This window comes from Panthera tigris, chromosome E2, assembly GCF_018350195.1.
Source record: "Panthera tigris isolate Pti1 chromosome E2, P.tigris_Pti1_mat1.1, whole genome shotgun sequence".
Classification (NCBI taxonomy): Eukaryota; Metazoa; Chordata; class Mammalia; order Carnivora; family Felidae; genus Panthera; species Panthera tigris.
In genome coordinates this window covers 2,819,148-2,833,135 of record NC_056674.1, presented here as the reverse complement: position 1 = coordinate 2,833,135, position 13,988 = coordinate 2,819,148, and the positions used below count along the sequence as shown (strand labels likewise).

Genomic DNA, 13,988 nt, shown 5'->3' with positions numbered 1-13,988 from the left:
AGCACGTCCCCTCTCGTTCCCTCGGTATGAACGCACGTCAGCTCCAAAGCCCCGGTGCCCCCGCCTCGTCCCTCTAAGAGCCCCGACCCCTGATTAGGCCTGCACGCCGGGTTTGTGGTGACCGGCCCCCACCTGAGTGCTGAGGAGCCCGGCCGGCCGTTCCTGCCTCACTGGCTTGCTCCTCCTCCTCCTCCTCCTGCGAGTCGCTCGGACTCCGGCCCCAATGTTGTGGGGGCTGGTGGGGGTCCCGGTGGGTGTGTCTGCAGGGGCCTTGGGCCACCTGTGCCAGGGCCGGAGGGGACAGGCCGGCCGGGGCTTGTTTGTGGGGGAGTGTGTAGGTCTGTGACCGGCCCCAGGCACCGGAGGCCAAGATGGAGGCAGAGGCCCCGCCCACTCACAGGCCTGCCCCCCCCCCCCCCCCCCCCCCGCGTCTCAGGACGTGTGCTCGCGCGGCCCACTGCGCTAGCTGCTAGCGCTCAGGCTCCCTTGCGTTCGGTGTCCCCGCCTCTCACCTGTGTCCTAGAAGCTCGACACAGAGCCTGCTTCGGCCAGCCTCTGCCTCTGCCTCACCTCCCCTTCAGAACTCGTCCGCCCTCGATGCAGAATCCTGACCTACTTGGCCCCCCTGCCGCCTGGCCCGGCACACGGGACCCCGCACCCCTTCCACGCTCTCAGTGTGCACACGCCCCGCTCTGTGCTGCACGGGACCCATGTGCAGTCAGCGCATGACGCCCCAACTCAGGTGGGCAAACTACGGCCGCGGCCGCTGCTTATTTTTGTAAATAAAGTTTTATTGGAACACAGCCGCTGTTGTTTTCCTATTGTCTGTGGCAGCTGCCGCTTACACAGGCAGCCGTACGTACGTGTGGGCGACACCACTTGGCCCGCGAGCCTAGTGTACTTACTGCCGACTGAGGAAAGTTAGCTCCCTGCACGGCCTTGTGCTTTGAGTGACTTCCAGCCCTGCAGGCCCGTCGGGCCCCAGCCCCTGGGACAAGGACACGCCTGCCGTGGGCCAGGTCTCTGCCCTCTGTTGCTTCCTACTGAGTATTTCTGTTTTTTCTTTCTGTGTTTAAGGCTAATTGTTTTTCATCACTCATGTATTTTAGTTTGCACATTTGTAATTTCAGAGTTCTATTTAATGATTCCTTCTTAAACGCGTCTTCTGGACGCTTTCGAGCAAACACGACTCTAGACAACGGTGCTCTAACCTGCTTGCCAACCCTTTGATGCCGGCCTGGCTGTACCGGGCCGGCCCCCCTCATCCTCGGCACCCTGGAGGCCCCTCCTGAGAACTGCACACGGGTGGCCCCCTCTACTGCCGGGGGATGTGCTAGCCTGCGTTGATGCGGGGCCCTGTAACAGTTAACCGCGTCCGGTGCTCTCCAAGGGGAGTGGACTGCAGGGGGAGAGGCCCTGTGTCAGTCACCTGGGGGTGTTCTCACCCGTTCACTTACCGTCACTCCAAGCCTAGCCCTAACTAGGCAGCGATAACTGAACATTAGAAAATAAAGTAGGATGACTTCGGCACACAAAAAGGAAATGTTAAAAATGGCGCTGTATCGGAAAGGGGTGGATCCTGCCGGGGTGACAGCCCCGCCCCCTGCCCGCAAAGAACCTCCCTGGGCTGACAGTGGTATGTTCGCTGTGTGTGGAAACCCGGGGTGGGGGGGGGGGGGGGCGTGCAGCCCAATGCAGAGTGACCAGGGGCGAACCTCTTGCTTTAAGCTGGCACTCCGGTGGTACCAAGTGCATCCGAGCCCCCGTGATGCCAGGCTGCCACCTTCTGGACGGCCCTATCTGCCTCCTTCCCGCGTTCCCAGACTGGTGTGCACTTGAAAGGAATGTGTGCCTTTCAGCGGTTGAGTAAAGCCGAAAACACACACACGCACATTTTTACTCTTTACATAGGTCTTGGTCCACACATCACCTAGAAAGTCAATTAACCCGTTGGGTCACATCCAAGTTTTTACTTCGTTTATAACCTCCATTACACACTAAGTTAATACTGCAGAAAATAAAAAACACTCAGAAACTGATCTGAAAACTCAGAACCCAGTCATCGGAACAGAAATAGGAACAAGTCCCCAGAGAGACAACTGTGCTGACGCTTAAATGCTTTGATGTAATTAGCGTTCAGGATTCACCAGCCGTCGCGTGTTTTCCTGCCACGTCTGCACCACGCACGTAACTGGCAGGAGAGTTCCCGGCTCCGGCTGTGAGCACACGAGAATTCTCTACAAATGTTCCGTATCGGAGGTTCATTTGCTCTGCCCAGAACCCGTGGGGTTGCCGGCAACGCCTGGGCTCCTCACAGGACAGATTCTCAGGACTTCTTGACGGTCCGTGGTCGGATTCCCAGGAGCAAAAAACGGACGCAGCGTCTCCGCGGCAGGAATTTCAGTGAATGTGAAAATGTGGGATCCGTCGCTAACGTGGTAAAAGGAAACGGTGCCAAAATTCATATCCAGGAAGACCCCTACGCGGTGTAACCGGGGCCTCACCGAGAGAACAGTCACAGGCATGGTGCCGGCTTGGAAGAGATCTGTCCTCAGACCCACCGTCCAGAAGCCAAACTCTGAGGACAGCAGAACCGGCCCTTGCCGATGAGCAGAGTCTCTGCAAACACCCACATCCCATTCCTTGCTGGTCCCCACGTCCACCTCCCAGTAGTGGCGGCCAGAGGAGAACCCAGGGGAGCCCAGCACACAGAGGGCATAGTCGAATCTCTCGGCCCGGGGCGTCCGGTTCTGTCTGGAACACCCGCAGTGGACACTCTTCAGGTCCTCAGAAATGACGAGGTAGCCGTTGGCCGTGTCAACGTCCAAGGTCACGTCCACTGTGGGAGAGAGAGAAGCCAGTCAGCAAGCACACGTGCCCGGCGGCCCTCTGCACGTCTGCTGCAAAGGCCCAGACGTCTCGGCCGCGGTCACCCCTTCACCCTCTGCTCCGTGCTGCTCGGAATTGCCCCGGGGAAACTTCCCTGGCCCCTGAGGAGGTCGACTTTATAGACAGAGTGGGTGACGGTGCTCGGAACTAGTCCCTCTGACTCCTAGCGTGTGTTCTCTTCACACCAAGTGATCCGACCGAAGACGCCGGGCGGCGTGGTCTCAAATTATCATGCAAAGTAGTGCGGGCCCTGCTGACCTGCAGGCATCAGGTGAATGTGTGAAGGACGGAAACTAGTGCACTTAGTGCAGAATAACAGTAAATATGCAAGTTTTTCACATATTTCGTTGTCTTGGCCGGTACCTTCCTCGTCTACCGATGTTGAGCAGACAAGTGCATCCCGGGCCCTTGCTCCCTGGGGTCGTAATCGCACAGAGGAGTAAGGCTGGGGGTCCCGAAGGAGACGGGTGAACTCTGGACAGTCCAGGCAGAGGAAGGGACCCCCGTGGACACCAGTGGGGACGTGCTGGGCTCTGGCAGTGACATAGACACAGGGCAGTGCCAGAGGGGCAGGGGGTGGGAGGAAAAGGACTGTGGGTGCTGCCCACGTCTCTGGCTTGCCCTGTAGGGAGGCCAGGTGACCGCATGGGTGGAGCCAGGAGCCTCGGAAATAAACCCTCTGGACCGAACACCAACTGCTGCACTTGGCGTCCCAGCACACAGGTGTTTGGAGGATGCCCAGACCCTCTGACCGCCACAGGGGACGTGTCGAGACCGGTCACGTTTCTGGGACACGGCTCACCATCTCAGATTCAGGTTGCAAGGAGCTGGAAGTAAACTCCGGGAACACAGAGACCCGCGTCCTTGGCACGACGCTGTGGGCTGGCGTGCCCACCCCAGCACCCTCCTCACAGCCCATTCACGCCCACGGGACCCGCCACCCCTCAGGACCTAGCACAGGGGAGTCGGGACAGAGCCGGGACAGAGCCAGGAGGAGCAAGGGCTCTGTGAGCTCCGAGGAGCCTGGGAGGTCCCTCCTGGCATCCTTGAGCACGTTAGATGCGCAGCTGAGCCGTGAGAGTCCACGGTAACCCTGGCTTGGGAGAGAGTCAGGCGTGACTCCTCTCGGGTGCAGGCCACGGCCGGAAGCTGAAATTGTTTTCTCATAGACGGCGCTAATCTGTACTTCCAGGAAAGCACGACTGGGCCTTGGAAAGCTATGTTTCAGCTCATCCCCTTAAGGAATGGGTAGGCAGGGGGCGCCTGGGTGGCTCAGTCGGGTTAAATGTCCGACTTCGGCTGGGGTCGTGATCTCACGGTTTGTGAGTTCGAGCCCCGCGTCGGGCTCTGTGCTGACAGCTCGGAGCCTGGAGCCTGTTTCAGGTTCTGTGTCTCCCTCTCTCTGTGCCCCTCCCCCATTCGTACTCGCTCTCCCTCTGTCTCAAAAATAAATAAACCTTAAAAAAAAAAAAAAAACATTAGAAGAAACGGGTAGGCAGGCTGCGTCTTCCAGGGCATTTACGTGTGGGGACAGGCTGTACCTTGGAACTTGCGTATCTTTGGGTTCATCCGTAGAACAGCTCGCAGCTGGGGCTCTAACTCCTTGATCTTTGCAACCAGCCTCCCAAGCTGGCTTCCGGGCCTGATGTCCTCCTTCTGAGAGACCACGGAGCAGGAGGGGCACAGTAGGCCCGCCCCGTCGGGCTCCCTCTGCAGCGAATCCAGGCACCGCAGGCAGCAGACGTAGCCACATTTCAGGTACATGGGCGTTTCGAGGTAAGCCAGGCACACGAGACACCTGCTTACTTCTTTAAAGTGTTCGGCCATGGCCCCTGTCTGGGGAGAGACGTGCACGTTGGAATTTCCATGAGGCCTTGGGCCACTCTCCCCTTTACACCCGCGGGGATTTGCAGTCACTACTAACCGGCGGCAAAGGTCCCGCACACGTACAAACATACGGGACTCACCGCCTTTGGGTTCTGAGGTTTAAGATGCTGGACGGGATGAAGGACACGATTCACCCTCAGGCCCTAAGTGGGTGGTGAGAGGGGCCCTACCGCACCCGAGCTGTCTCAGCTGGTGGCCGGCCAGCCACCCCTGGCTAGGAGCACCCCGGGTGGGGCTTGTCCACACAGAAAAGTGCGGCGAGCGTGAGACACGCACGCGCGTAGCGGGGAAGACCCGACGAGACGCACAGAGTGTGTATACCCTCTCATGCAGAACTTCCAGAAACCAGTTCATGCTGGGAGGCTTACATTTTGCTAAGGTCGATTAGATTTGCCTCATTGTCTGTGAGGCTGCCAGAGAAGGAGTTTGCCCTTCCACAGGTGGGTCAGCTCCTGGGCAGCCAGGACCGCATCCCCCTCCCCCTGCAACCCCACCCCCATCCCCCTCAATCCCCCCCCCCCACTCCCTCCCCAACCCCTAGCAGCTACCCCAGCTGCACAGGACAGAAGCCGCAGCAGTGGCTGGGGCTTTGCTCACCACGTCTACGTTGGCCAAGCTCCGTTCTGGCCCAGCACGGGGCGACCCTCCCGAATCTGCAAGGTGTGGGGAACCTAGGTTCTGCCTGCCGCTCCCTTCAGAGGGGCCCAGGACCCCAGGAGCACACGCTGTGCCTGCACTGAGTTGGTATCAGACGGCACCGGCTGCATTTATCGATCGCTCCCTTCTGAGACTTTGCTTTCTCCTATGAGTTCTTGTAGATATTTAATATTTTTCAAGTTTTCTTTTTCTTTTTTTTATTTATTTTGAGACAGCGTGAGCATGGGAGGGGCAGAGACAGAGGCAGAGAGAGGATCCCCAGCAGGGTCCGCACTGTCAGCACAGAGCCCGATGCGGGGCTCGAACACCCAGACCGTGAGGTCGTGACCTGAGCTGAAACCCGGGTGCCCCCAAAGTTTGAAAAAATTAAAAAAATTGGCTACAGTTGGCACGCAAAGTTATGTTAGTGTCAGGCGTACAACATAGTGATTGGACGGGTCTGTAGTTACGCTGGGCTCAGCACGAGGGTCCCCCGACCACACTGTCAGAAGCTCACTGACCATGTTCCCTGCACCTGCCTTTCCTCCCCGTGACTCACTCCCTAACTGGAAGCCGGGACCCCCCTCTGCCCTTCACCCGTGCCTCCCACCTCCACCCCAACCCCCCTGGCAACCGCCCGTTTGTCCTCCGTAGTTATAGGTCTGTGTAGACACTTGGGAAATAAGAAGGTTGTACGCACCTCTTCTGCTCTGGCCCCAGGTCTTGTCCCAGCAGCAGTTCTGAAGTGAGATCTCCCAGGAGGGGCTTTTTATTAGCACTGCTCCCCGCCCATCCCACCCATTTCCTCCCCTCTAATCCAGTCAGAATTGGATGAGTTCTAGCATCCGTGGGACTTTTCTCTGTTAGAGAGGCCACCGAAAACAAAGGAGGTTAACTTCAAAGTGTTACTTTTAATGTGATAAGACCACAAGGTTGCCTCGGGATCATTCTAGACAAATGTTGCATCTTTCCTCTGTGGGTGATAAGAATTGGGGTTAGGGTTAACATTTTTTAAAGGTATGTCATCCTTATTGATCCCTATACATGAATGAGGCTAGCTTCAAATAGTTTTTTTTTAACATTTTCTTTTTTTTTTTGTAATGTTTATTTATTTTTGAGAGAGAGACAGAGCTGGAGTGGGGGAGGGGCAGAGAGAGGGAGACACAGAATCCAAAGCAGGCTCCAGGCTCTGAGCTGTCAGCACAGAGCCTGACGTGCGGATCAAACTCACAAACTGTGAGACCGTGCCCTGAGCCAAAGTCGGGTGCTCAACCGACTGAGTCACCCAGGCGCCCCATCAAATAGTTTTGGTCATGAAGGTGAATTCCCCCATTTTGGTCCACACAAATGGTTAAGCCCACTCAGAAGTCTCTCCCCAAATCACACGGACTAGGTCACGGCCACTTCTCCACAAGTGTTTTCTCCACAAACGTGAGGACCCTTGCTTAGAAATTCGGTAAACATGGGGCGCCTGGGTGGCTCAGTCGGTTGAGCGTCCGACTTCGACTCAGGTGATCTCATGGTTCGTGGGTTCAAGCCCCTCGTCGGGCTCTGTGCTGACAGCTCAGAACCTGGAGCCTGCTTCTGATTCTGTGTCTCCCTCTCTCTGACCCTCCCCTGTTCATGCTCTGTCTCTCTCTGTCTCACAAATAAATAAACGTTAAAAAAATTTAAAAAAAAAAGTTCGGTAAACAGGGGCGCCTGGGTGGCTCAGTCGGTTGAGCGTCCGACTTGGGCTCAGGTCATGATCTCACAGCCCGTGAGTTCGAGCCCCGCGTCGGGCTCTGTGCTGACAGCTCGGAGCCTGGAGCCTGCTTCTGATTCTGTGTCTCCCTCTCTCTGACCCTCCCCTGTTCATGCTCTGTCTCTCTCTGTCTCACAAATAAATAAACGTTAAAAAAATTAAAAAAAAAAAGTTCGGTAAACAGGGGCGCCTGGGTGGCTCAGTCGGTTGAGCGTCCGACTTGGGCTCAGGTCATGATCTCACTGTTCGTGGGTTCAAGCCCCACGTGGGGCTCTGTGCTGACAGCTCAGAGCCTGGAGCCTGCTGCTTTGGATTCTGTGTCTCCCTCTCTCTGCCCCTCCCCCGTTCATGCTCTGTCTCTCTCTGTCTCAAAAATAAATAAACATTAAAAAAAAAAAGTTCTGTAAACAAACCCCAAAGCCCATCCCTGACGACAAGTGAGCCCGTGAAGGTCTGGCTTCACGTTCTTTACAGAATCAAAGACTGAAGATGTTTTACAACATTACCATGGGATGTGCTCCATCACAACAGAGATGAGATACATAGGAGGAGGCATTTCTTTTCAGTCACGTGCAAAAGCTGTCCCTTGCAGTTTAGAGAACTCCGTGTTGATCACAGATTAAGGGGCAGGATGAGAAAGTGGGAGACAGCGGGGCTGGGAGGGGGTTAGGCTGTGTCTATGTGGTTACCTTAAGTATCATTCGGTTGCTCACTTCCACAGAATCCCTTGCTGGCGCCTACCGGGCGTCCGTATCGCTTCTCATGGAAACTGAGGCACGTCCCCCAGCCCACGTTTGCCATCCCTGCTCTCCCGCCTCGCGGGTTCTTAACCACACCTCCTCCTCAGGGTCCCTCCCGGGACCCAGCCTGAAGGGAGACCCGTGCAGATGGCGAGGGGACGGGGCAGCAAGGCCCCCAAGTCTGCTCTTTGTTTCCTCACAAGATACTTGACGGCATTAACATTATCTTGTCTCTTTTTCTTAGACTCGCGGGGAAAAGAAATCTCTGTAATTCTAACTTGTGGTTGAGCGGCGGATTTGGGAAACAATTCAGTCCAGTTAACACGAGGCTTTAACTCAGTCCTGGCTCCGGAGCCAGGAAAGATTTCTGCGGCAAAGCTTTGGCAACCACAGCCAGACAGACGATAGACCGGATGAAGTGCATCGGGGGCATTTGGGCCACGGGGTCTGCCCACTCGTGGAAGTGCTTCCTTCTGTCCACAGTGGATACGACCCTGCCTGGGGCACAGAAACCCCGACCCAGTCATCGCTGATGGCCCAGGAGTGTGCCATGGGGCGTCTCCTCCCGATTCCAATAAAGCACGCGAGAGTTCAGTATTGCACTCTGTGCCCTGGACTTTGCTGGGTTCATCTCAGACACCACCGGGGAGGTGGGGACCAGCCATGAGTGGGATCGTGGCCTTTGCAAATAACATGTTTCCCCATGTGTGAAAGTCGACTCGTCTTTGGGAGTTGGGACTCTGGGCGGTGACGGGGACTGTCCTGGACGGGGACCCCAACCTGCGCCTGGTGAGGCTTCTCCTTTGGAAATCATTATTTTATTTCAACATTAGCAATGGATCTCATACCTTCACCTTGACCACATTTTCTGCTCCTGAGGAGATATAGGTCCAAGCTGACAGAGGAACAACATCGTCGCTAAGTAATCACGTTGTACTGTGGTCCAGAGTAAGGTGAAATGGAATTTCGCTGCACATCATCCCCTCGTAGGAGATCCCCTCCCCCCCCCCCCACCGACCCTCCGTATTACAGCCAATCACTGACTAGAGAAAAGAAATCCCTTCTTGTCATCCGTCTTTAATGGACATTAAAAACATTTTTCTAATGTTTATTTAGTTTTGAGAGAGAGAGAGAAAGAGAGAGATAGAGAGAGAGAGAGAGACAGACAGAGCATGAACAGGGGAGGGGCAGACACAGAGGGAGACAGAATCTGGACAAAACAGGCTCAGAGCTGGCAGCACAGAGCCCAAAGCCGGGCTCCAACCCACGAGCAGTGAGATCATGACCTGAGCTGAAGTCGGACGCTTAACTGACTGAGCCACCCAGGCTCCCTACTGCACATTTAAAGTAAAAAAAAAAAAAAAAAAAAAAAAAAAAAAGTAAATTGTGTGAAAAATCATTTAAAATATTTTGAAATTAAAGATGAGTCATGGGGCACCTGGGTGGCTCGGTCGGTTAAGCGACCGACTTCGGCTCAGGTCGGGATCTTGCCGTCTGTGAGTTCGAGCCCCATGTCAGGCTCTGTGCTGACAGCTCAGAGCCTGGAGCCTGCTTCGGATTCTGTGTCTCCCTCTCTCTCTGCCCCTCCCCTAGTCACGCTCTGACTCTCTGTCTCTCTCTCAAAAATGAATAAACATTAAAAAAAAATTAAAAAATAAAGATGAGTCATAACAAATAGCTCATAAATATAAATATAAACATAAATATAAAACACATAGATTTTCGCAATGAAATTTGGGGTTTGGTTTTTGTTAAATATTCTCCTACTTATTTTGTCCTTGATTCTCCATATATAAAAAGCCTGGGCAAGATTTGCTTTGTGAGTGTCTTAGGCTTCTAACAACCTCTGATAAATGAAGTAATTCTAAAACCTGACTCGGGTCAGCTCGCCACCACCCCCAGGAGGCCCCCTTGTGCCTCTCGGTTCTGGTGCAGGCTTCCTGCCTCCACCCTACTTTCCCAGACAACCTGGAGAGGCCCGGGACTCCCCTGCTGCTAGGCGGCTCCGTTTAGCAAACGTCTATGCCTGCTGATGCCTCGGGACACCTTGACTGCCTGCTCTTCACAAGACTATTTAAAATCACCGCAGTGTAAACTCACAGGTACGTGATGTCCCATCCTTCCTTCAGCGTGGAAATACTTCAGCATGTTTGATCTGGCGCAACTCCAAGAGAGTCACAGCCCCTTGGTTGTTCCTTCCTATCGGGACCTTTCCTCTGGTCCCAAGACAAATCTTTCCTCTACCTTGTGTTCCCAGGACGGTTTGTAAACCCTTCTCCTGTAAGGGTTAAATTGTAGCGTAGGGCTAACACTTAGCTTGAAAAATAACAGCTTTGTTCTGACACTGAAGGTCAAAAGATAACAGCCTTGTTTTTACTCCGGTAAATCACGGCTTCATACTCTTGTAAATCAGGCTTCACCAAGGAAGGAAACAAAAGCTCAAAGAAAAGAGCATCAGAGACAAGGTCAAGGAGATCCACCGGTCACAACTTAGCGGCAGAAAGTCTAAAATAAACACCTCATTCGGCAACTGTTTCTAACTCATCTGGCAACTGTTTCTAACTCATCTGGCAACTGTTTCTAACTCATCTGGGAACTGTTTCTCTGTTCTGTTCCCAGGTAATGATAAAACGATGTGATTGGCTTTAAAAACTCTGTACCCCAGCTGTTCCGGGCTGCACTCTTATCAAGAGTGTTGGTCTAGATCGGTCGGCCTTGCCTCTCATTGCAATAAACTTTGTTGTGACTGTCACTGGTGCCCATAGCATTCTGTTTCAGGAGTCGTGTGGATGCAACACTCCTAGAATCGTTCTCCGCAGACTCGTGTGTCGATCTTCAGGTTTCCTTGTTGAGACAGCCGCTCGTGAAAGCTGGTACCGTGGCCTTGATCTTTGACATTAAATAGCAGAGTATTGGCACATCATTGCATAGGAATGACGCACAATGTCATTTAATGCTTGAACTGTGATCATTTACACTTGATTTAGTCACTTAAACTTTAAATGATTAAGTCTAAATTTTAAAGTCAATCTTGTCTTTTTCATTTTTTTTCCCCGGATTAAAAGAAAATATTTTTTAATGTTTATTTCTGACAGAGACAAACAGTGAGTGGGGGAGGGGCAGAGAGAGAGGGAGACACAGAATCTGAAGCAGGCTCCAGGCTCTGAGCCGTCAGCCCAGAGCCCGACGTGGGGCTCGAACCCACGAACCATAAGATCATGACCTGAGCTGAAGACAGATGGACACTCAACTGACTGAGCCACCCAGTGCCCCAGAAAAATGGCTTTTTAAATCACATGTAAAAGCACGGGAAATTCCTCTGAGTTTTGGTAAGGCATGGTAAAAAGGAAACATTAAGAGTACATGCAAGGTATTTGTGATACATGTCTCGGGTGTAAAGATTACATTTCACATGAGGAAAAGGAAGGAGAGCTTTGAAAAACAGATTTGGGGATGTCACAAACTGCGCGTAGTACAATGTCATTGAAGGATACTCACCAGACTTCTGACGGCCTGAAGCCCAGGACAATCAAGGTCTTACTTTATCCTGTGTTGAATCTCACTGTTCTGTAAGGTGCTTACTGCCACTGAGCTTTGTTCTTTATTTTAATGCCTCCGTTTTCCTCCTCATATAAATAATAATTTTTCATTTGTGAAAGTTTCCAAACCCAAGATAAGCAAGTAGAAAATGCGAAACAGACAAATAAAATATCAAACAGGGGAAAAAAAATGGTCACAGTGGAATATCATTTCAATCTATTACAGATACATGAGTTTTAGAATTTTGTAAAGTTAAGGGGTGCCTGGGTGGTTCCGTTGGTTGAGCGTCCGACTTCGGCTCAGGTCATGATCTCACGGTTTGTAGGTTTGAACTCCAAATTAGGCTCTGTGCTGACAGCTCGGATTCTGTGTCTCCCTCTCTGCCCCTCCCCTGCTCACGCTCTGTCTCTCTCTCTCTGTCTCTCAAAAATAAATAAACGTTAAAAAAAATTTAAATATCTTTTGGGGCGCCTGGTGGCTCAGTTGGCTAAGCACCTGACTCCTGATTTCCACTCAGGTCATGATCTCACGGTTCATGAGATCGAGCCCCGCCTCGGGGCTCAGTGTGAGCCTTCTTGGGATTCTCTCTCTTCGTCTCTCTCTACCCCTCCTCCCCTCAAACTAAGTAAGAACAAAAAACTTTCAGTATCTTTTATTTGCGGCAATATTTATGGCAAAAAAGAATCAAAGGAATGTTCTCATTGACCTAACAAGGCATCCCAGATAGTTTCTAGTTTGTTTAATGAACCTCTAAAAATAAATTTCTGCAAACATAGAGAAAAACATGTCTGAGGAAATGATTCTGTTCACTGACGAGGCTTTACAGAATGTTCTGAGTAGGCTTTATTCATTTTCTTTATCTGAATATAAGACATTTTATCACTTTAGGTATCAAAAGGGCTTACAACTAAATAAGTTTGTTACATGGGGGTAGGACATAGTTTCTCAGTTCTCACCCACACCCTTAATAGGTGTGGTCTGAGTAATATAACCTCTGCCTGGGTGGGAAATTCCAACTTCTGCTCGGATGAAATAAAAATAAACCAGATCAGAGAGGCATGGTGGGTGTGCCCAAGGGGTGAGGGTAGGAGAGAGTGTCCAGTGGAGGGCCAGTTGTTTGTGCATTTCCCACCAGAAGGGGGCGTCCTTTGTAACCTTTGGAGGCCCAAAGACAGAAGCAGCCAACAGGAGAGGTGAATCTGGAACCCAACAATGGCTTTGCTTTCGAACTTCTGCAGAGTTCTAGAAAGGATGGCTTGAGGTAGCTAGAGGGAGAGAGTTTACTCACTCATTGAGCTGTTATTGGCAAAGCTTTGACTATCTGCTTTGGCTATCTACACACTTTTTTAAAAATGCTTTTTTTTTTTTTTTTTTTTTTGAGAGACACTGCAAATGGAGGAGGGGCAGAGAGAGAGGGAGACACAGAATCCAAAGCAGGCTCCAGGCTCTGGGCTGTCAGCACAGAGCCCAATGGGGGGCTTGAACCCACGAACCGTGAGATCACGACCTGAGCCAAAGTCAGACACTTAACCGACTGAGCCACCCAGGTGCCCCTCTAAATTTTTTTTTAATGTTTATTTTTTGAGAGGGAGAGAGAGAGAGAGAGAGAGAGACAGAGCACGAGCAGGGGAGGGGCAGAGAGAGGGAGACACAGAATCTGAAGCAGTCTCCAGGCGCTGAGCTGTCAGCACAGAGCCCAATGGGGAACTCGAACCCACAAACTGTGAGATCATGACCTGAGCCAAAGTTGGACACTTAACCTACTGAGCCACCCAGGCGCCCCGGAACACTTTTGTTACAAGTCAACTCTCCCCTGTAGGAGGGCTGGTAGACTTGATTTTCAGTACCCAGACTGGAGTCATGTGTTTACGTAAAATAAACTATCATCTGATACTCCAAGCATGGTTGGCCAACACCCTCTATGAAAGTCCAGATAGAAGACGTCTTTGGGGGCGCCTGGGTGGCTCAGTCGGTTGACCGACTGAGAAGGACAAACACTGCATGATTCCACTTGAATGGGGTATCTAAAAGAGACCCAAGGAAGCAGAGTAGATTGGTGGTTTCTGAGGGTTGGGGGAAGGGCAAGGATGGCGTTACTGTTCCGGGGATATAAACTTCTGGTTAGGCAGGATGAGTGAGTTCTAGGGCTGTGCTCTGCAACATTGTGTCTACAGTTAACAACACTGTATTGTGCACTGAGGACTTTGTTAAAGGTACAGGTGTCGTTTTAAGTGTTCTTATCACAGTAATAAAAAGAAAGACATTCGTAAGATCTAACTTCTGCCTTTTCCATCCCTGGCGAGTTATTCGAGAATACTCATCGGTTTCCTCATCTGTAGATGCTCCCCATTGTAGGTGGTGTTGTGGAAGTTTAAGAACTTGCACAAGATGATGGGACAGCAGAAGTCAGATATTCAGATCAGGAGAGAGTGGCTCCTGGGGGAGAAGATTGCCCACAAAAGCCCGGCGGTTATATCATACAGGGGGATGTAATTAGTAGTGTCATCAGAAAATCCATCAGTCAGCGGCTATCAGCAATGCCTGAAGGAAGA

The 13,988-nt window shown here is 52.1% G+C and overlaps 1 protein-coding gene across 3 annotated transcripts; it reads right to left on the bottom strand.

The window, feature by feature from the left end:
• Nucleotides 1-1,889: 1,889 nt before the first annotated feature.
• On the bottom strand, nucleotides 1,890-10,175 carry RFPL4A (ret finger protein like 4A). 3 transcript variants are annotated; one of them, XM_042970277.1, is made up of 4 exons: nucleotides 6,113-6,132; nucleotides 5,374-5,429; nucleotides 4,431-4,725; nucleotides 1,890-2,839 (listed from the first exon to the last, which is right to left on the bottom strand). In XM_042970277.1, the coding sequence occupies exons 3-4, from the start codon at nucleotides 4,714-4,716 to the stop codon at nucleotides 2,262-2,264; spliced, it is 864 nt and encodes a 287-aa protein (XP_042826211.1). In that variant the 5' UTR covers nucleotides 4,717-4,725; nucleotides 5,374-5,429; nucleotides 6,113-6,132; the 3' UTR covers nucleotides 1,890-2,261. The 3 variants fall into 3 exon arrangements, with proteins under 3 accessions (XP_042826211.1, XP_042826210.1, XP_007080675.1); XM_042970276.1 differs by lacking the exons at nucleotides 5,374-5,429; nucleotides 6,113-6,132 and adding an exon at nucleotides 9,997-10,175; XM_007080613.2 differs by lacking the exon at nucleotides 5,374-5,429 and having other exon boundaries at nucleotides 6,113-6,178.
• Between the last annotated feature and the right edge of the window lie 3,813 nt (nucleotides 10,176-13,988).